This window comes from Elgaria multicarinata, chromosome 8 (genome assembly GCF_023053635.1).
Source record: "Elgaria multicarinata webbii isolate HBS135686 ecotype San Diego chromosome 8, rElgMul1.1.pri, whole genome shotgun sequence".
Lineage (NCBI taxonomy): Eukaryota > Metazoa > Chordata > Lepidosauria > Squamata > Anguidae > Elgaria > Elgaria multicarinata.
The window spans coordinates 40,622,469-40,645,917 of NC_086178.1; the positions used below are offsets into that span (position 1 = coordinate 40,622,469).

A 23,449-nucleotide genomic window follows, 5' to 3' on the forward strand; every position below is an offset into this window, starting at 1 on the left:
CCAGAGCAACCTCTCCAAAGCGCCCCTGGGGCTGTTGCCCGAGTGACACCGAGAGGCCGGACGTGGAGGGAGAGGGCGGGAGGAGGAGGAGGAGCCCATAACTTTCAGTTTCGGGCATTATGGGAAAGCAAGGCAATCGGCTGGGAGTTCACCTGTGGCTGCAGGGGGGGCGGGGGGAGACCCGGGCAGGGCGGGGGTCCGAGCCTCCCGGGGAAAGCAGCAGCAGCAGCAGCAGCCATGGTAAGTGCTGGGTGGAGGGAGAGAAACACGCCTCGGACGCCGCGTCGGGGCTCGGGTGAGCGGGAGGAAGGACTACCTGCGCGTACAGGTGAAGGAGCCTCGGTGAAGGCTGCTGGTAGGCGGGCGGCGTCGGCATCTTTTGAGCGCCGCGCTCGTCTCTGGCTTTGCGCAGAAACTTCGACGGGCCGGAGGGGGGCTTTTCTTGGCTCGGTTGGGTGATTACAGAGCTAACGGCTCTTTCCCCCTTCCTGGACCGGATGGCAAAGAATCAAAAGTTGGAGGGAAGGACAGATGGGCTGAGTTCGGACGACACGGTAATCAACTGGGGGGCGGGGGGGGGGGGCGTAATAGGAACAGAACGCGAAACAACCGTTGATTAGCGTGTCGTCCGAACTCAGCCATGGACTGGACTTTTGCTGAAGAGGGCGTGCAAGGGCTTATCTGTGTAATGCCTTTCCCCACCTGTGCCTTGATCCGGCGCCAAGAAGCGGGGAGGAAGGAGAGAGGGCCGGAGCTGGGAGCTCGTCCAGTTTATATTTTAAAACCAACCGAGTTTCTTTACATGGGATGCAGCAATGGGGAAACTGGGCTTCGCTTAACACCAGCGTTCCTCAGATGTGTGGGACTACAATTCCTAGCATCCCTCAACCTGATGCCTCCAACCTGTTTTCCCCCAAACTGGTGGGTGGGGCTACATCTCCCAGCATCCCCATCCTGATGCACCCAACTTTGCTGGCTGGGCATGCTGGGAATTGTAGTGCCACAGGTCTGGAGGACACCAGGTTGGAGAAGGGCACTTCAGTCAGTGTAAAGAGCTGCCTTACAAGAAACTCTTGTGGAGCACCAATCAGAAAATCCAGTTTGAACTTCCCTTTGGCCTGCCCTGCCCCGTCCTGAACTCAGGCCATTAGAAGGATGACCCTATAAAGAGGCCAGGACCCCGCTGCCAGTGCTGTTTTCAAGAGCTGTGTGATAGGCGAATGCTCAACAGGAGCACTTCCCACCTGATGTGAAGATGCAGTGAGTGCACCTGTATGCCACACAGGTGTGAAAGTTTGTGTGTGTGCGTGTGTGTGAAGCCAGTTAACTTTTGTTTGGAAAAAGTGAACAACCTTCAAACAGGATTTCTCCCCTTCTCCAGCTAAGATTTTTGATGGATTCTTCCTCTTCCTCGTTGTTGTTGTGATCCCCCCTTGTACTGCTTTTAGGGCACTTGAAGTTGGCCTAGGGAGAGGCAGGAATGTGCTGCAATAAAACTTTCCTATTAAAGGTGGAATTTATTGAATAGGTTTTACTTCATGTTCAGGGTTTAGCTAATGATCACAGGTGAGGAAGGAATCAGCTTCCAGGTAAAACAGGTTCATGACCTTGAGAGTTTTCTGGCTTTGGTGGCATTGTGGTTTGTCTTAGAACTGTTCAATTTGCATGCACCTGGGCATGCAAATTCACGCTGATGGTCTGGATTGGGGGAACCAGTGTTTGTCCCAACAGTCCTAAGTGTAACCTGAAACCTGCATAAGTAGTGCCTAATCCATTTAAGTCTACGCCTCTTCCTCCTCTCCATTTTAAGATTTTGACCATTCAGATTTCACAACTTTAAAATCAAGTCTCCCTTTCCCCACTGCCTGATGAAGAGATCTAGAGGTCTCAAAAGCTTACATTCCCCATCCCATTTGGGGTACATTTGATTGGTGTTGCCTGACTGTTCTTATGGACCAACATGGCTTACTATGTTTTATGTGTAACCTACTGAGAGGATTTCTGGCAGTTTGTTTTCACCTCTGCTGGGATTGATTCTCTGATTTATTTGCTAATGTTAGAATTTAATTATTTATTTAAAACATTTGTATCCCGCCCTATATCATTAAGATCTCAGGGTGGCATACAGCTAAAAGCATACAGTATAAAACAATAAATATACACAGCTAAAAACAAATTAAACCATGAACCAAGTTAAAACAATATATAATTTAAAAGCAGTAAAAACAATTAAAATGTGTTTTGGCTGTAAAGATTGGGGACAGGAAAGGGAGAAAATGCATTGGTATCAAGGACAAGGAAATAAAAGGTTGCATATGTTGGTGAGGTGGCCAAGTGATCTGGGTGTTCAGCTACATTCCTGACCTAAAATCAGGTTCCTCTGGGTTCAACTTGATAAATCTCCTAATGGCTGGTCTATCTAGTTGGTGTGTACAGTACTTTTCATTTGTAGGCTCATGGACAGGAAATCACACAGGGTGGATTTTGATCTTTGAGTTGCAGGTTTGCTATTGTAAACATTTTCACTTACTCCCCCTCCCTTTAGCTCTTTGTATTGACTTTTGCTTGATATAGTTCAAAGGATCCACAAAGTGAATGGTGCAATTGAATAGCTTGATCTAATATATAAAATCCATGGAAAGGTGGGTTGGTTCTGCATATTTGCATTTCCAAAGTTGTAATCTGGTGTTGCTTGCCAAAAGCTTTGATCCATACCCTTTGTTAGATTATGCCCTTTGCTTTAATGATGAAGTGGAAGAGGAGGTCCTCCCCTTTTTTCTGCTGACAGGACCCAAGAAGGGAGGAGGAAACAGTGGGGAAAGCCACAGTCTGTGCCAGTTCTGCATGCAAAAAGGCCCAGGTTCAGTCCCAGACATGTCCAATTAAGAGCGTCAGGTAGCAGTTGATGGGGCAAAACCCGCCCAAGTGCTGCTGCCGCCAGTGAGAATAGACAATACTGGGGTTGATGGATAATGAGCTGTCTTAATTTAAGGCAACTTACTACTTTCCTAATGTGTCCCTTATCTGCTATCTAGTAGTAATATTGGCTTTCTTAGCATGCTATGGGGTGGGGGGACGACAAAAAAGAGGAAATGCATCTTCACAAAAGAGGAGGGTGATTTGCATAAAACATGTGCACATGCTAATCTATAAGTAGAGATGCAAATTTTAAAAACAATTATTACAATTTAAATAGAAGTACAATAGTTTTCACACTAGTGTGGAAGACTGTGACCAGGTGACCTGCATGTCTGCCTGTTTAGCTTGCTGTCCAGGTGTTAGCTTATTGATGGGCAACAGTTCTTATGTTTACCTTTAAACCAGTATTGGACAGGGCAGCCTTCCAAATGGATGACATGTTGAAGTAGAGAACATTCCTTTGGTAGCTCTTAATATAGAGGACTGTACTCTGTAGAAGAGGACATGTGGCCACCCTACATCACTCCTAGGGAAAGGCAGGAGGCCACATAGCCAAATGATGGAAGTTTGAATTCGGCCTTTTAAATGGGGTGAGGAATATGCGCACAATATTGGGGAGGGATCCAGTGGACCAAGTGCACGAGCCCTTTCCAGATCCCTTCAGCCTGGAGGCTGCTGTGCCACCCGGCCCTGGAGGGCCCTGTGTCTTACCCGTGAGGTAAGTGCAGGTGTTCTTGGTGGAGCTAGGGCAGGGAAGGGTTGGTGGTGCAACTTTCTTGAGTCCATGCAATGCTGAGAGGACTTCCCTTGCTATAAGCTTCATCCCACATACCTGCTTCCCTCGGATTATCCCCTTAGCGCTAAGCTTTCACGGTTGCTGTTGTTGTTTTTGCTACTGGGCAACAGTGATCCTTTGCATACCAGGAAGTGAGTTTAAGGGGGGAAATGTAAAAAAATCATAAAAAATCAACGGGTGACCCAATTCAATTCAAATTTGGTATGCTTAAAGTTCTCCCTAATATCTATTACTGTGCCAATTTTGGTGTCTTTATCTTTAAAGCTTACGCAGATGTAAGCATTTCTTTTAAATCCTGCACTTGCGCCCCAGCGGCGGCTCGGAAGATATGCTCAAAATGTAGGGGCTAAATACGGCAAATCTTTTTGCTTTATTGCACAATTAAGGCAGGATGCATGGGAGCACTTCACAAACAAAGCAGATTATAAATTGGAAAATGTCTTAGTCCTTCGCATGCAATTCGCAGTGATTGCACAGTAGAACTGTGAACCGCCCAGAGAGCTCCGGCTATTGGGCGGTATAGAAATGTAATAAATAAATAAGTAAATAAATAACACTGGTATGATAAATGCCCACTGCTGAGTCAGTGTGCATGCTTCAGCTTGTGAGTTGTAGCAGGGATCGTATGAGCACCGTTTTGGGGAGAAAGGCAGAGAATAAATAAATAAAGCTGCCTTACATTGAACCCAACCATTGGTCCACCCAGCTCAGTACTGTGTCCACCAGTGGGGAACACAGGGCCTGGGGGCCAAATCCATCCCTCTTAGGGGTCAATCTGGCCCTCCAGGGTTCCCCAGATAGCCACACCCCTTCCCTTTGGCCCCACCCACTTTCCTCCAACCATTGATCATTTGGTAGCTTTCCTGCTTTTGCGCAGTTTTTCTCCTGTTCTTAAAGGATGCAATAACTAAGGTTTAGTTACCAGCAGGAAGAGGTTTAAGCTACACTCTGCTGGGTTCTTTTGTGGTTTTGGCCCCAGCTACCCCTGGAATGCAGCCTGACATTAAATTCGGCCCTCGGGTTCTCCACCCCTGGGCTATACAGATGGGCAGCTACTCTTCAGAGTATCAGGCAGTTATTTCTCTCAGCCATACTTGGAGATGCAAATAGTTAAACCCTAGGCCTTTTTGTATACAAAGCAGGTTCCTTACCACTGAGTTGTACAGATTCTCCTTGCTGCTATGTTTGTTGCAATGGCTTATTTGGAGTATACATGTGGAGTTGGGAGGGGAAGAGGCCCACCAGCTTCACACTGAGCCACTTCCACATTGTCTGCTGCAGGGACACTCCACCAGTTCAGCATGACCAGGAGAGTGTGATGGGCTAGAATAGCCTTCCCCAACCTGCCATCCTCCAGATGTTTGGGACTACAACTCCCAGCATTCCTGACCATTGTGGCTTGGGCCAGATGGGAGTTGGAGTCCCAAACATCTGGAGGGTACCAGGTTCCCGGTTCCCTCTGAACAGGGGTTCTGTTACCATTCAAGGTATTTCAGATTGGACAATTAAGACCCATTAACTTTACAAAAGACCTGATCCCAGTGATGATGAAAACTGCTGGAACTGGTTTGTTGAAATGGATTAACACAACTGCCTGGATTTTTGGACTCTCCTTGGAGGTGTGGCTTTGAAGATTGTCATGATGAGCACACACTTTTCAAAACATACCACTGCATCACTGGGTGTGTGAATGGAGGAGAGAAAGAGAGAATGGGGTGTGCCTCCACTTTAGTCTTAACGCCATCCACTTTTTTGTGATGGCTCACCTGCCACTGGCCCCCAGAAGGTTAGCTAGGGTGATCATATGAAAAGGAGGACAGGGCTCCTGTATCTTTAACAGTTGTAATGAAAAGGGAATTTCAGCAGGTGTCATTTGTATGCACGCAGCACCTGGTGAAATTCCATCTTCATCACGACAGTTAAAGGTGCAGGAGCCCTGCCTAACATGACCAGATACAAAAGAGGGCAGGGCTCCTGCAGATTTAACTGTCGTGATGAAGAGGGAATTTCACCAGGTGCTGCAAGCATACAAATGACACCTGCTGACATTCCCTTTTCTATGCAACTCTTAAAGATACAGGAGTCCTGTCCTCTTTTCCATCTGGTTACCCTAAACCAGGTTAGTCTCAGTGGAATGGTTAGCTGCAGGAACCTTTCTTTTGAAAAAGATTCTAAATCTGTAAGTGGGGTGATGGGAGGTGTAACATATTGTTCATTTGCCCTGTGGTTTTCAAGGATATTTCAGTTTCTTAAGTGTTGATGCCCATCTTGAACATAACTTCCAAAGTTTAGAGTGTCACTGAACTCAGTGGGACTTCTTTCCAAGACACCATGCATAGGATCAGGCTATTGGTCAAACATGCTATTCATGTCTTGGGTTTATGCTTGTTTTCCAACATAAGTACAGAAGAATTGGCTTGTTGTTGGATCAGACCAACACTCTATCCAGACCAACGTTCTACCTCAAACTGTAGTCTGCCATGGAGGACTTAAATATGACAGCTAGTGTCGGGTTTCTGAGGGCCCAATGGGCCCTCTCCCTCAGTGAGTCTATCTTCTTTATCTCCAATGTCACCAGCTGTTACTGCTGGTCATCCTCCTCATTGTTGCTACCATTTTGCTTGCTTGATTCTATAGATATGCTTTAATGTGGATTTCTGCATTGAGCAGGGGGTTGAACTCAATGGCCTTATAGGCCCCTTCCAACTCTACTATTCTATGGTCCTATGACCCAGGCAGCGAGCCAGTGAGCATGTACACAGTGGCAAATGCTGCTCCTCCTTCTCACCACCATTGTTTGGACCAGAGCAACAGACAGATGAATAAGCAGGTTGCCATGGTGAAGAGGAAACGCAAATCCAGGGGTCTCTTGTTAGTGGGCCCATTGGTGCCAGCACAGATGACAACTCCCTCAGTTGTTCACTCACAACATCTGGTATTCAGAGGCATGTTGCTTCTGAACATGCTCGTTGTCTTGAAATAAATTTCAGCAAAGGGGAGAACGTTCTAATCTGGTTGCCTTGTGATTCACGTCATTCTATTAAGTAATCTAATGAGTTATCTGCTCTTTTACAACTCACCCGCCTTCCCTTTGATTATTAAAATACACTTAGATTGACAAGAAGACAAGGTCCTTACCTCCAGGAAACATGCAATCTCCACAGGAAAGATAACAGAATAGGCACATGCCATAATCAGGGTGTGTATGGGATGGGAGAAGACCAGAACCCTGCTGAATTAAATAGCAAGGAATGTGGCAGTTTGCTGGTGGTTTGAGACAGCAGCAGTAGTAGTCCCTCTATATGTAATCCAGGTGTGGGCAACATTTTGGGGGCATATTTGGCAATTTGAGAAACTGTCCTGGGCACCACCACAAAATGGCTGCCATGGGAGGTGTGGCAAAGGACAAGGAACCTGCATTAAAGATAGAGTGTGAGGCAGAGGTGGGGTCTGAGCCCTAACACACTAAACAGCTCCTTTTAACCCACAGTTTGCAGTACTAGTAGACATTTATTTCCAGTGGTTGGTAAGAAAATGTGCTATATAGATATAGATATATAAAGTTTTGAGGTAGAACAACTTGGCAAGTGCCAAGAAAGGTATTTCGGGTCACATTGGTGACTGTTTGTGCCTCATTTCTACCCCTAATGTAATCTCAGTTACCAGAACCTCACTTATCTAAAACAGCTCATTTTCTGAATTCACTGCCTTGCTTGTGCCCATGTGAACCCTACATAAAACCTCATAATATATCAAAACCTATGTTCATTTACCAGTTTTTGCTTTCCTAGTATCTGTGCCCTTGCTTCAGCTGACAGCATACAGTCCCTCCCGTCCCTCATTCCTGTGCAAGGTTTTACTGCCAACCAAACATCCCTCATGGAATTTGTAGTGTTTCATCTTTTATGACTGAGCCTTCCTCTGTTTGAGAATATCCCAAGTTACACCAATCAGGGCATGAAGGGAAAAGGAGAAGGGCAGAGCTTTACGGACAGGCAAGAGCTAATTTTTAGCATAAATAATGCTAGTCCCCAATGGCCATGTGAGTTGTTGGACTTTTTCTGTTTGACCTGTATTAAATTTGTGAAACACTCTATCCTCCTTTTAGGGCTTTTAGGTCCAGACTTTGAAAGTGCCCGTTTTCTTCTAATAGTTGTTTAGAAGAAGAGAAGATTTCATAAGGTGTAAATTTTTCCAATGTAGTGCTGCAGTAACGGGAAAAATTGCTTCTGGAATTAACATTCTCCTTCTCTCTAACTTAACTTTCCAACCCTTCCATCTTTCATTGCAGCTCATCTTAACCATAAGTGCTATGAGGGCTTTTCTTTGCTACTAACTTGTTATTTCAACCCCACAAAGGTAGAATGTCGGGGAACATTCTAAGGCTGGCAGTAGATAGAAAGTTAATGAATATTCCATATGAAATACATTTAGCCCCTCTGCCTGAAGGCTCCATCACCATGACTACCACCACCACTGGATGGTGCTGAATAAATGTGAAATGATGAAACGAAATAGTTTTAACTAAAATGAAATCTTTGCACTTTTTTCCAGTCCTGGTGGATTACTTAGGAGATACTCCATGGATCCCATGGCAACAAGTGTGTCTATATACTTTTGCCCCTCCACAATTCATACAGCACATTGTGAGCAGATAGCTTTCCCTCTGCTTTAGAGCTATAAAACAAAGTAAGACTGCAGATGGATGAACAATCTCATTGATATACAAGAGCTCCAATTAACTTGTATGATTGTTACTTAATTAATCTGCTTGTATCTTTTAATTATGTCACTGTGATACATGTTAGGAGTGAGAATAGAAAAGCACACTCTGTTCTCTTGTTCCTCAGCTTTGAATCTTCCTCTGGGCCCATGGATTGATTGCCCTAGGCTGAGAAATACTATCAACTGGGTGAGGTGTCATTGAAACCCAAGAGCAGCCAAGTGACTCATTTCCTTAAATCAACAAAACACCTTTTGTTTGGGACTCAGAAAGCTGAGGCCCACAGCACAATGCAAGGATGAGATCTGCCAGGACCTCAGCAGGTTGCTGCTATGGCTTTCCTTTTAATGATATTCCAGCTAAGTGCAAATTGGACTGGGAGAGGATAAAGAAGAACTGTGATACAGAAAAGGAGGTTAAACTCAGGTGAGGCTTCCTGCTGCTTTGGCCAGAATAACACACTGAGGTCCATCATAGTAGCGGTTTGGGGGTAATGGTGAATTGAGTGGAAACCCCTCTGGAGATCACTTATGGTAATTCCAACTCTTCACCCTCCCTCCGCCAGTTGCTTATCTCTTACTAAGTATAGAAAGAAAGGAACCTCTCGTGCAAGCACTGAGTCATTACTGACTTTTGGAGGGACGCCAGCTTTCGCTGATGTTTTCTTGGCAGGCCTTATTGCGGGGTGGTTTGCCGTTGCCTTCCCTGGTCGTTATTACCTTTCCCCCTAGCTAACTGGGTACTCATTTTACCGACCTCGGGAGGATGGAAGGCTGAGTCGACCTGAGCTGGCTGCCTGAGAACCAGCTTCCGCTGGGATCGAACTCAGGCCGTGGGGAGAGTTTCAGCTGCAGACACTGCTGCTTTACTGCTCTGCGCCCCGTGCATCTCCCCTATGAGGGAAGGTTACAACAGGTGGGATTGTTCAGCTTGAGAAAAAATGTGGACAAGTCAAAGGGTGCCGTGTGAATACTTATGCAAGGCACTGTAGAGACTTCCCACCTGCATGTGCCTAGTTTCTATCCATCTCCCTGAAAAGCTCCGAAGATGGATCTTAACTCTCCCAATAAAATTGACTTTAGAATTCTGTATATGCTTCTCCTGTTGACTTTAAAAGTTTGCCATGATTTAGCTCCTTTTTACCTTTCTTCTCTTATTTCATATTATAGTCCTGTCCGTGCTCTTTGCTCGTTGGATGCTATGTTTCTTACAGCCCTGTGATAGATACAAGCCAAAGCAACTGTGTTGCATCATATGGTGCATCTTCTGAAGCAGAGGCGATGCAAAATACCTTGCTGCTAGAGACAGAAAAGACGTTCCCTTGGTATAAAGCGCTCCATAAATAAAGAGAGCAATCCTCTAGACAGCATCAGGGGTGGGGGTGTGTGCATAGGGTACTTTGGATTCCTGGATCCAGACCCAGGAGTCTGAGCTCTGCATTTCCCTTGCACTGCCGCAGAGAGAACCACACCAGCTGCCTCTGTGAGCTTGCAAATACAAGCTCAGAGAGACGGAGATGAGCTTTCCCCAGCCTCCATCCTTCCGCTTCGTGATGCCTCAGCAGAGCAGGGGAAGCAGGGAGGCAAAGATCACCTTCATGCTCTTCCCACTCTGCATAGGATCCCCATCAGCTTCCAAGTTCGGAGGTTGGCAGGCATCCAGATAGGACTGCACTCAAAATATTTAATTATTTATTTTATATCCCGCCTTTCTTTCCCAAAATGGCACTCAAGGCAGCTAACAGTAAAACCCAGATTAAAAGCAAAATCTTAATTAGAATGACATAAACACAAATCATTTAAAGACACAACAATAAAAGAAACAATCCGAACCCTGCCAGTTAAGATCCCCTTCAGCAGCTGGACTGGGTTCAACATCAAAGGCCATCCTAAGTAAAACATTTTTTCCTGCCAGCAGAAAGACAATAGAGGGGGAGCCAGCCTCGTCTCGCTTGGGGTTCTATTCTGCTCCGCTTGAATGGAACCCCCAAATTTGCAGCTGTAGGTGGCCCACCTCACCCTGCCTCAATGTAGGGGCCCATCACTACAATTCTCAGCATCTGGTGGAATCTTCTGTTAATTGTAGCATTGGCGCTTGGCTTTGTTTCGGTCCACCCAGATGAGTGTGCTAGTAGTCACTGATTTGCAGTGGTTTTTATGTTATGTTATGGTGGTGTTTGGTATGGACCTGATCCATAAGACCATCACTTGCAGTCTATGTCCAAGATAATAAACTCTGGGTATGTACAAAAACAACAAGGCAAAGGGCTTTTGGGTGGCTCAGACTGGTAGCAACCAAATGTACCTGAACTTGCACAGCCCCTGATGGGGCCTGAGCCGCCCCACTGCTTGTTCAAGTCTTCAGGAAGAGAGTTTGGGTTGGGCTAAAGCTCACGTATTCCTGCATTTAGTTTATAAGCCAAACATGGACTCATGTATTTTGTACCTGTTTTAGACTCTCTTTGGAGGGGGCGGCAGCGTTAATTTGACTGGACTGTGTATGTGTGTGTGTGTGTGTTGTCACAACATAAAAAGGCATGCCTTGTCATTCCTTCTGTCATTTTTCTTTGTCTGGCAGCTGGGATGCTTGTTATAATGTACTGCAATAACTCATTGTGCGTTCTTTGCAGCAGTAGAGCTAAAGGAACCGTGATCGGGCAAACAGTTTGTGCCACCTGATTTTGGGGGGATCTTGTGATTGAGTTCTGTATGCATGTTAGGAGGAGGGGGGATGAGGTTTTTTTTTCTTTTTCATTTTGCATTGACATGCAAAAATGTTTAATGTTTGACTGGCTGTGTTTAGACATTTATGAACCACCCAGGGAGCTTCGGCTATTGGGCGGTATAAAAATGCAATAAATAAATATGTGAATGAGCTGTGCTTCCACTCAGACCTGTGTGCTCCCTCTCTCCCTTCAGCATGATTGTGAGGTGGAGACTGGAAGTTTTTACTTCAGTTTTAGATTAACCATAGTTTAGTGTTTCATCTGATCCCTAAACTGTGGTCAATCTTAACTATAACCCTTGGGTTGAAGTTGCCATGTTTCCATTGACTATAGTTAAAATTAATTAAAGTTTGTCCAAGTTTGGATGATGTGGCACATCAAAAACAGAAGTGAAAACATCTGAATTTTTTCTTGTAGCAGTGTTGATGAAGGAGGGGAGGGAGGAAGCCCGTAAGCTATGGATCATTCTTGTAACAATAAACTATGGTTTATACTTACATCAGAACCAGCCTAATGTAATTGGTTCTCTTGAAATTGTTCTCCAGGATCCAATAGGATCCTGGCCACAAAGTATTTTCCTTGGTAACAGGCAGACTTAAGCTGAAATGCAGCTTTCGAGAAAGCTAGTTGTCTTGTGTCTCTGTCTCCACATTACCAAATTGTTTTGTTTTACTCCAGATGCACTTTATCCTGCTCTTCAGCCGACAAGGGAAATTAAGACTTCAGAAGTGGTTTATTACACTGCCTGAAAAAGAGAAGAAAAAAATCACCCGAGAAATTGTGCAGATTATTCTGGCTCGCAACCAAAAAACTAGTAGTTTTGTTGACTGGAAAGACCTCAAGCTTGTTTACAAAAGGTGTGAGTAGTTTTGTAAGACAGCTTTTTACACAAGTCTTGTCACTTCCAATGAGATTTTTGAGGAGCAGCACAAAGTGAAAACCAGAGATATATACAGAAAATCCTGTTAGTAGAAAAAGGCTGTAGCAATCTTTTGAAAGAATCCTGTGCCCAGTGAATTCTGCCAATGTAAAGGCAGCCTATAATGAGAAACATTTCATGTATGCTATGCCAATATGCAAGCATTTACAAATATTAAGACTATATAATATCAATTAATTGGCATTCATGGTTGTAATAGAGAATGAATATGGAGAACATCATTTAGAGGGGAAAAACATGAAAATAAAAAGACATGTAAAAATGTCTTTTTAAATGAACTGGAAACACAAGTTGCTATTAAGAGCTAGATGTACAAGCATGCTCAGCATTTTAAAACTATTTTTCTAATGATTGTGGCTGAAAGAATTCAACAGATGTCAGGTATGGACAATCTTTTAGCAAATCCTTTATAAAGCTGTTGTTGCCTATAGGAACATAACAGCTGGTTTCACACAACACACTAATGTGGGGGTGGGGCAGTCATATTGCGGCTTGTTGTTGAACCGTGGGTTATCATGTTGTCTGAACCCAGCACATTTTCCACAGATTGGCTTGTTACCCATGTAATGTGGCTTCTTAATCACCCTGAACAACCCAACAACAAGCCGTGAGTTCTCAAAGTGGCTTGTTTGAGAAAAATAAATGATACTGCACAGACAACAAGCTGCCCTGTGGAAAATGCACTGCGTTCAGACAACATGATAACCCACCCTATGGAAACACGCTACCTTCAGACAAAACAATAACCCAAATGCACTGCATTCAGTCAACATGATAACCCATGGTGGATTAGTGTGTTGTGTGTTGATTCCATGCCTCCCCTCCCCCACTGGTGTAAGGGCCAAACTACACTATGGCCCTTTCTACACTGTGGATTTGTCCCTGGGTCACCCCTGTACATCCAAATGACACACGGTGGATCCTGGGAGCAGGCAGGGATGACCCCTCCATTTTCCCAGGATAACTGTTTTTGCAGTTACCCCAATTTTTCCTATGGTCCCGAGATGATCCTGAGGACCGCGGGTGCTGTGAGTGCTTGTCCCAGCTTCTTCCCACCTCCCTGCAAGTAGCAGGGTCAGCAGAGGGAAGGAACTTGGCCGGGGGAAGGGGGAGTCCAGGGACATCAAAGGTGGGGGTGGGGTCACTCCACTTTTGTCTCTTTAAAAAAAGAAAAAAGGTGGGTGTGACGTCCCATTTCCCTTCCAGGATGCTGCACTTCTGTTTGGATGCCCTCTCCCTCCCTCTACACCCATAGACATAGAAAGGGCCTTGTGTTAAATGCTAGGGCTGTGCACGGACCCCCCAATCCGCTTCGTGGCCCGATCCAGAGCTTCCGGATCAGGCCCAATCCTCTTTGGGCCAATCCACCTGTCCCCCGCTCTGCGGAGCGGAGCAAGATCCAGCTCTGCTGCCGTCACCTCCAGGTAAGCCAACCCTCCCACCCCCTTACCTGTGTCCATCATCGCGGGCTTCAATTGAGGCCCCGGCTTGAAGCCGGAAGAGGCCTTGGCCTTCACTTTTGGCTTCAACCAGGGCCTCAATTGAAGCCCGTGATGGACGCAGGTAAGCCTCCCTACTCCTTGCCCCTTTACCTGGCTCCGCTGTCGCCGCATGGATGGTGCCGTCGCCGGGTAGGCCACCCCCCGACCCCTTACCTGCGTCCATCGCGGGCTTCAATTGAGGCCCCGGCTTCAAGCGGAAGAGAAGGCCGCGGCCTCTTCTGCTTGAAGTTGGGGCCTCAATTGAAGCCCACGACAGACCGTGATGGACATAGGTAAGCCTCCCTCCTCCCTGCCCCCTTACCTGGGTCCATCGCCACAGGGACTGCAGCGCCAGATGAGTCCCCCTCCCCACCACTTACCTGCATCCAGTGCTCCGGATTGAGGCGATGCTCTTTGCCTCAATCCGCAGCCCCCCCACCCCGACTCTCTTTGCCTCCGCCTTTTCTGGAGGAGAATCAGGCTGCCTCACTATTGCTTCTCTGACCCGAAGAGGAGTGGATCACAGCCCTATTAAATGTATAAGTTGCCTTTGTATACCTGTTGTTTTTGGGGGGATTTTAATAGTAGCTCCATGTTGAGCAGGTGATGATCAAGAAGCATCCAGTAGCAGCTTCCCTGCTGTGCTGAATCACAGCTTCTGGGTAGGGGTGAAATTTGGTTGGGACCATTGTGCAGGAAGAAAGGCTGTTTAAACAAAAAACAAAAAACTTTTCCCGAAATCACAGACCTGATCCTGAACACAAACACATGTACACCATGGCTCACATGGGCAAATGAACACATTACATTCGTGAAGTACAATTACACATTGCATTTAATGCAATGTGTCATTTGGCCTTCTGTCTATGAAACTGTCCAGGAGCCTGCAAAAACATTCTCTACATAATCTGTAACTTGGTAGAAAATATACCAGTACTTGTACCTGCGGGAACAATGGGAATGTTATTCCAAGAAGCCATTGGCCCAACTATCTCAGAATTGTTTCTAACTCAGCTCCCATCATCCCCAGCCAGCATACTAGGGCTTGAATCTGGAACCTCTTGCACTTAACTTTTCCAAGAGTGCAGAAGTCTCTCAACAGCTATTCGCTGAATCCAACCTTAAAGTCCTATTGGTGGTGGTGGTTAGTCAGGAATAGGCAATCTCTTGCCCTCCAGTTGGACTTCCAGCTCCCATCAGCCCCAGCCAGCATTGCCAATGATTGGGGTTTATGGGCATTGTAGTCCACTTGTAGACTGTAACCATATGTATAAAATTTTGCATGGTGTGGAGAATGTGGACAGGGAGACATTTTTTCTCCCGGTCTCAAAATATTAAAACTCAAGGTCATTCCAATTAAGCTGTTTGGTAGGAGATTCAGGACAGATAAAAAGAAGTGCTTCTTCACACAGCACATGGAATAAGGTACCACAGGATGTAGTGATGGCCACCAATTTGGATGGCTTTAAAAGGGGGTTGGATATATTCCTGGAGGAGAAGGCTATCAGTGGCTACTAGCCCTGATGGTTATGTGCTACATCCAGCATCCGAGGCAGTAAGCCTGTGTGCACCAGTTGCTGGGGAACATGCATGGGGAGGGTGCTATTGCACCATCTCCTGCTTTGTTGGTCCTTGGTCGACAGCTGGTTGGCCACTGTGGGAACAGAGTGCTGGACTAGGTGGACCCTCGGTCTGATCCAGCCTGGCTCTTATGTTCAACACATTGGGAGGGCACCAGATTCCCTTCCCTTCCCTACCCGACTCTGTATGGAAACATAGTAAGAGGATATGAATTTAGGCTAGCATGGAAGACAATGCTGTGTGAGAGATTTTATATGATAAAAAGTAAGCACTTTATTTCTGAAATTATGACCATCCTGTTGTTTTCATTAGCTCCCATAAGGCAGTCAGGAGGATTTATATGGAAGTTCTAAATTAGTCAAAGACTGTTCTCTGTGCTTTTAGAACAAATTAGCTCATAATGTATCAACCTGCTGAGGCAAATAATGTTCTTTCAGGTCATGAAATCAAGTTCTAAGCAGCATTAATATTACCCAGATAGTCACATATTTTTCACTTTTATTTTTCAGGTACGCTAGTTTATACTTCTGTTGTGCAATAGAAGACCAGGATAATGAACTTCTGGCTCTAGAGGTGGTCCATCGTTATGTGGAGCTATTGGACAGGTATTTTGGCAATGTAAGTATCTACTCACCCCCACCCTTGCCCACCTTTGCTGTTTACACAAACAGATACTAGTGAATTGTCTGTTGTTCCTTCTGCCCACAGAACTGACTCGAGATACACAGTGAGGGATTTTTCTTTAGGGTAACAGTGTTTGGAGGTGCAGAGGCAAAAACACATGTCATTTACTTGCTTCTAGCAATACTGACAGCCCTGAGCTTCTGTCCTGATAAGCTGCAAGTACTCTTGATGCATGGCCTGACTATTTAGAGAGGTGGTGCTCAACCTGTTCTGGATGGTGTTTGAATGAAGTTTGAAGTCTGGGCATGAAGTCCAGCTTTGTAACTGGAGGCACTAGAGGTAGCAGCACAAAGTGCTTTTGACCAACTGAGGCTGGAAAGAGATTGCTTCTGGTAACCTCCAGATTAGAGTTGTTGTCTTTTTTTGCTCTAGTAACCTCCAGATTAGACTACTGCAAAGTGTTGTATGTGGGGCTGCCTGTGAAGACTGCTCAGAAACTTTAGCTGCTTCAGTACAGAAGTATTAGACCTTTGACTAGGACCAGTCAGTGGAAACGTGTCTCACCAATTCTTAACTATCTCAGCGATTACTTGTCTATTTCCAAGCACAACTCGGAAGTGCTGGTGCTTATCTTTTAAAGCCCTTCATTGGGCTGGGCAACTTCTGGGGGTCCAGGGGCCAATTCTTCCCCCTCCCGTCCCACCAGGATCTGCCCCCCACTTCCATACTGCTGAATTTACTGTCACTATGGGGAGAGTGAATTTTGCTTTAAAACAAAGTGTGCGCTCCTTGTATGCCTTGTTGTAAAGGAAGATCGGCAGTGGGTTTTTTTAAAAAAAAAAATTGCTGCAGTGCCAAATTGTGGAGGCCACAAAATTGCCTTAAGAGCTACATATGGCCTGCAAGCCACATGTTGCTCACCCCTGCCCTATCGGGATACCTGAAGGAACACATTCTCCTTTATCCGTCTGCCGGGTCACTGTGGTTCATCTCTCCTCCAGGTGCCCTTGCCATTTGTGATGTGTCACCTAGGAAGAGGGACTTCTTGATTGAGGCCCCGGCATAGGAAACTCTTCTTTCCAGAGAAGCTTGCCAGGAGCACATTCTCACATCTTTGCCTGGGACCAAAAAGACCCTTTTTAAAACATATTTTCAAACGCTCTTAACTCTTATGGAGTTTTAATGCTGCTAGTTTGTATCTGCTGTTTTATCTTTTTTGTGGTGTTCTCTGCTTTTATTGTGTGTTGTATTGTCACACATCTCATTGTTGCTGTTACAGTGAAGGGTAAGATAGAAATTCATTCCAGTACATAAATAGAATACATTTATTCTATTGGAAATTCATTCCAATACATAAGAAGCCACTGTCATTTAGGAAGATATTGTCGTTCCAAGGGCTGATTCCATTGTAACTTGTATTGGCAGCTGGGGAATGTTGCACATCGAGGTTTTAATATTTTGCAACATCGCTTCCAGGGCTGTTTTTCCAGCTGTGTTCACCTGGAGGCTGATTCTTATCACTCCTCCGGTCCTCCCCATGCAAATAAAGCTAGGCATTTATAAAAGTCGGGGCAGGAGGGGAAAGTGCAACAGTGGCGGGGGGCGCAAATGGAGATAAATGTACGACTGAGCAAAGTTCCTGTTGAGCCATCTGGCTTTTTAAGTGGGTCTGGGGGAGGATTTGTTTGTTTTTTAATTTGCAGGGGAAGCGATGTAATATGAAAACGAAAATTATTTTGGAATTCAAGGGGGGGTGGAACATGTAATAGCAAGAGTGGTGGGAGCTAAGAAATATTGCACAAAAAATCATTACAAAAAACCACACCATCCACGCACATATCCTGAGGTTTTGGGCTAAAATATAATTCTGTTTTTACTGTGCAGGGTTTTAGTATGTGATCCACGACCCAGGCCCCTTGTGTGCACCTCTGCGTGGTTCCATCCATCCCACCCCACAGCCAGCAGTTTGGCCTGGTTCCTCCTGCAGCCCCAATACTTAAATTGTTTTTGAAACTTCCCTAAGTTTAAGAAAACAGCCAATGTGCTGCTTAAGCTGAAGATGCTTCTTGTTGCACACATGATGATTCTAACTTCACGCAGCTCCCACCCTATGTTTTCTCAGTGGGTGGAGAAGGAGTTTGAAAAGTCAGCTGTTTGTTTTTGTTTAGAATCTCACTGAATAAGTCCACTGGGCACCTGAACAGTGTTTTGGTCTATTAGTCCCATGATGCCTCACCACTCGCTGTGCTCTCTAGGGTTGAAGGAAGTTGCAGGCCTAAAAAAACTGGAGGCCCACAAGTTGCCCTCTCCTGCTCTAGCACTTCAAGCATTGCAATGCCAGTGTCATTTATATTTATGGAGCTGTTCTGTTCTAATCTAAGCATTGAGAGCCAGTGTGGTGAAGTGGTTAGAGTGTTGGACTGGAACTCAGGAGATCCAGGTTCTAGTCCCCACTTCTAGTCCCCAGCTACGGCCTTTCCTGGACAGGGATAACCTAGCCACAGTAGCGCACACACTTGTAACTTCCCAATTAGACTGCTGCAATGCACTCTACGTGGGACTGCCCTTGAAGACGACTCAGAAGTTGCAGCTAGTGCAAAATACAGCGGCTAGACTGCTGACCAGTACATCTCACAGAGACCATATAACACCGGTCTTAAAGGAATTGCACTGGCTGCCTATATGTTTCCAGTCAGAATTCAAGGTGTTGGTAATAACGTTTAAAGCCCTAAACGGTTTGGGACCTCGATGCTTGAGGGAATGCCTCTCCCTATATCTGCCTGCCTGAAACTTGAGATCTGTTGGAGGAGCCCTCCTCCGTGTCCCACCAACGCGAGACATACACTGTGATGGGACGTGGGAGAGGACTTTCTCTGTTGTGGCACCCTGCTTGTGGAATGCCCTCCCCTTGGAGGCCCGACTGGAGCCAGCACTGGTTTAATTTCGCTGCCAAATGTAATAAATAAATAAATAAAATTAAGACATGGCTTTTTACAAAGCCTTTGGTGGCTAAATTCACCAAGCCTTTACATAGTTTTAATTGTTTTAATTGGTTTTACTGTTTTTAAATTCTATACTGGTGTTAGCTTATTAATGGTTTAATTTGTTTTTAGCTGTGTATATTTATTGTTTTATATTGTTTGTATGGTTTTAGCTGTACGCTGCCCTGAAATCCTTGTGATATAGAGCAAGATACAAATGTTGTAGTAATAATGATAATTAATAATAATAAAGCTCACTGGGTGACTTTGAGCCAGTCAGTGACTTAGCCTAACCTACCTCATAGGGTTGTTGTGAGGATAAAATGGAGAGGAGGAGGACCATGTGAGCTAACTTGGGTTTCTTGCAAGAGGAAAAATGGTGGGATATAAATTCAGTAATAAATAAAGGACTGTACTATTTGAGACTAGGGGTCAGGTATTGCATGCTTGAATATTCCCTCTGTGCAAAACTTTCTCCACTTAAAAACTCGACCCATTGGGAGGAGGAGTTCTAGCTGAGCCACTCCCCTGACATACTCTGTTTCTACATGCAGAGTTGTTGGTGAGGCTAATTTTTTTAAAAAAATATGGGTGAGCCGTTCGTAGAATCCCTCATATGAAGTGTCAGCCAGTATAAATGTGTAGAACTGCAAATACAAGGTGCGGAGCAGTCCTGTGCATACCTACTCATGCGTAAGCCCCACTGAGCTCAGTAGGATGTACTTTCAGGTAAGTGTGTGTAGTAGACATCCTCAACTGTTTGCCCTCTTGAAGCTTAGGACTACAACTCTCATAAGCTCCAGCCAAAAGCTAGGGATAATAGGAGTTGTAGTCTAGAGATTTAGGGATTACAGCCTTAATAGTTAAGGAAACAAAACGTTCTTGAAATACTCCCATCTTGAAGCCTCTAGTTCTGTATTTCCCTTGTTTCCTGTCTGCCACAAGGGTGCACACACACACACAACAGGTTTTTGACAAGTCTGTACACATTACCACGCTGGGTGCTATAATTTTGTGCCTGCATATTTCTTTCTGTAATCCTTACCAGGTGTGTGAGCTGGATATTATATTCAATTTTGAAAAAGCGTACTTCATTCTTGATGAGTTTCTAATGGGAGGGGAAATTCAAGAAACATCCAAAAAATCTGCTGTGAAAGCAATAGAAGAAGCCGACATGTTACAAGAGGTAAGGCAAGGGAGAGGAGAGATCTCTTGATTTTACTCTGCCAGGAAAAATCACCCTTCTTTTTCTGCAAAGTGCCCGCAATATAAACTCTTTCCTGCTGACTATATTGAAAGCCAAACCAAGGTGCCTTGATACTCTTGCATGTATTACAACCTATCCCAATGCAAGTTTACTCAGAAGTCAGATCCATTGAGTTTAATGTACTTACTCCCAAGTAAATGCGCAAAGAATTGCAGGTGTGTTACCAGCTAAATGATTTTACATTGGAACAGTAAAGATAGCTGTTACTGTGGGCTGAAAGCAGACTTTGTGCCAGCAGTTTCTGTTGTGAAATAGTGATCCATAAAGCAAATGCTTCATTCGAGGGGAGAGGTAAAACCTTCCTACCTACCTAACTGGATCCTGATCCTGACTGGCCCCCTTGCACCTATTCTAGAGTATAAATCAAGTAACATAACTTCTGTTTCGAGTGATTTTCATATCAACATTTGGTATTTTGTGGAACTTGGCTTGATCTGTTTAGAAGTCCTACCTTGCAGGAGGGCAAGGGCCCCTCAGTTACTCAAACCATTTGCTGAATGCCTGATGGAGCGTTCATCTCAACCTTTTCAGTATATCAAACAAAAGCACTTGGCTATTTTTGCTGAAGTATAAATGGCCTGCCTGATAGCTTTAAAACCAGCTAAGCTGTCCTTTGCGATTTCAATTTTTGTCTGGCAAGAGACCTTGCAGTAATTCCCATTTGGAAAAGAAACAGCCCCTCGCCCCCAACACACACACCTTAAACCGTAATGTAATTTGGACATAAACCGAAATAGTCATGAATAAATAAAAACTAAGAATGTGTTTTGCTCCTGGCCTCCTTGTTCTGCTGATCATAACTTGTTAGGGACAAATGGTGCAGTGAAGACTGTGATAGTCAGTGCTTCCCTTCTGTATAGAGAATGCCACTAGATCAAGCACTGTCCCAAGCCAGCTCTAGATAGTTGTGCAAATGGCACAGTAGCAGCGACCTTGTCCACAGAAATAGCCTTCTCAGGTAGGTGCTTACTTCTCTCCATGGAAAGTGGGATCTTACTGAGCAACCGTGGCTTTGGCTAGCAACAATTTCTTTGTTGGTGGTATCTTCTCTCCCTGTCCCAGGCCAACATGATCATAGAAGTTGCTGCTTACCAAATCCATGACTCCCTGGATTAGGTATTGCATTTATTTCTAACAGCATATACCCAAGGAAGGCCAGGGCATCCCATGGAGAAACCAAGCGTGTTGTGTGAAACAGCCTTAAGTCTAATATTTATTTATTTATTTATTTATTATTACATTTATATCCCACCATTTTTCCTCCTGCAAGGAAATCATGGGCTTACATGGTCCTCCTCCTCTCCATTTTATCCTCACAAGAACCCTGTGAAGTAGGTCAGTCTGAAAGTCAGGCATAGGCCCAAAGTCACCCAGTGAACTTCATGGCCAAGTGGGGACTAGATCCCAGCTCTCCTGAGTCCCAGTCCAACACTCTAACCACTACACCGTACACAGGAAAACATAGGAAAACAATCTAAGGATAGTATAATTGGCCTTAGTGGAACTAAAGCACACCTTAAGTTCTAAGGATTTTGTCCAAAGACTGCTAAAATTTACAAAGCAGAATTGTGTATGTTTTTACTATTGGGAAAAAAATAACTCCGGACGTTAGCAGAAGCATCTGAAAAAAATATGGAACTAGACTAGAGTCTTAAAAAGGGAGTGAGCTATTCTTAACTGTGGGCCAAAGAGTCCATTTTGTACCAAGTGACTAGTTAGTATCTTGAGAACCTCAACTTTTTATTTATTTTTAAAAGTAAATTGTTAGCCATCATTCTAGAGAAAAAGGAAGTACTTCACATAGTGTTCAGCTAAACAATGACATTGGTTACCACAAGATGTAGTAGTGATGACTACCAACTTGGGACACATTTAAAAGGGGATTAGACATATTCATGGAGAACAAGGCTGCCAATTACTACTAGACCTGAAGATGATATGCTAATTCCGTCCAGTATCGCAGGCAGTATGCCTCTCAATACCAGTAGCTGGGGGACATGAAGGGGACGGGGTACTATTGCTTCTCATGAGCATCTGGTTGGCCATTGTGGGAAGAGACTGCTGGAGTAGATGGGCCTCTGGTCCAGCATGGCTCTTCTTATGTTCGTAAGCATGGAAGCCTGAAAGCTGACCATTTCAAAGGCTCTGCATTCAGAAGACAATAAGTCCTCCCCTGTCCCCTGCCATGATCATGATTCCAGCTTAGACATCATGGTTTCAAAACTATGTGTTTAATTTTAAAAATAAAAGTAAAGTTTGGAAATAAAGATGCCATAAATTTTGGATGGAAAACTAAGTAGGTGATATGGGGATTAGTCTACTGCATTCATGATGATTCTGTTAATGATCAACAATTAGCTTTATAAATTAGCTACAGCCCTCTGGATTTTCATCGCTTCCAAAGCACCTTGTGGTACTGAACCAATTGCCTGTTATTGCATTATAAAGTCAATGTGTAATCTGTAATAAATGAGTTAATAGCTTGATTGTTGTTCTTTGTTGCAGACAATGGAAGAATACATGAGCAAGCCTGCCTTTTAACTAGATGGTGCATCAACAGAAAAAGATGCTGCATACTTTGTATATGTAAAATTTCCCTGTTCCTAGCTGCTGAATTTTATTTAAGAAATTCAACTCCTTCCCTTCCCATGACCTCCTAAAGAAATATATATATCTATATATATATGCAACAGTCAAGATGAAGGGCAGCCACAGTAGTGCATGTGTAACATACATGTATTCTACTTTACATTCATCTAACCTTCTTTGGCTGTCTAGATTGACTGTTTTATGACAATTCTATGCTACCAACTTTTTATTCTAAGGAATTTATACTAGAACACTTGAAGGATATATTTATATGACTTTTGGTCAGTTTCTGACAGTTCAGTATAATTTTGTAAAAAAAAAAAGCCATTTATTTTGAATGTGATCATTTTTCTGAATTAATAATACCAATTATGCAAAACCTTCTGGATATTGATTTATTCTGGGTTTTTTAGACTGCTTTGAAAGCAGGCGAGTACTCCCAAGTTCAGGCTGAATGGAGTTGTAGGTTTGGAGATTAATAACAACAGTGTTGATACACTACTACCCTAAATAATAAACAAATTGATTTTTCACAAGTAAGATTGAACTAATTGGAGCTGAGTCTATTTTGCTAAACCCATCCAATCCAGGTTTAAAGAGAGCACTTGTGTCCTGATCCAGGAAATTCTCCCCTGCCTTTGACTTTCTGCAGTGCAGGGAGAAGTTGCAATGCTTGAACTTCTCCCTTACATCTTATGTCTCTGGAGCAACATTGATGCAGTTTCAGATTAGCAAGAGTCTTCCATGGAATATCAGCCAATTACCTGGGTCAGTGGCACGTCCAGGTTTGAAGGAGAGGGGATTTGGGTAAGATGCGGCCAGT

The 23,449-nt window shown here is 44.4% G+C and overlaps 1 protein-coding gene across 2 annotated transcripts; it reads left to right on the forward strand.

The window, feature by feature from the left end:
* Positions 1-212: 212 nt before the first annotated feature.
* AP1S3 (adaptor related protein complex 1 subunit sigma 3) lies at positions 213-23,127 on the forward strand. Of its 2 annotated transcripts, none has more exons than XM_063131498.1 (5): positions 213-240; positions 11,842-12,020; positions 15,675-15,783; positions 19,819-19,956; positions 22,543-23,127. In XM_063131498.1, exons 1-5 carry the CDS (start codon positions 238-240, stop codon positions 22,576-22,578), a joined length of 465 nt encoding a protein of 154 aa, XP_062987568.1. In that variant the 5' UTR covers positions 213-237; the 3' UTR covers positions 22,579-23,127. The 2 variants fall into 2 exon arrangements, with proteins under 2 accessions (XP_062987568.1, XP_062987569.1); XM_063131499.1 differs by lacking the exon at positions 213-240 and adding an exon at positions 271-328.
* The last annotated feature ends 322 nt before the right edge of the window (positions 23,128-23,449 follow it).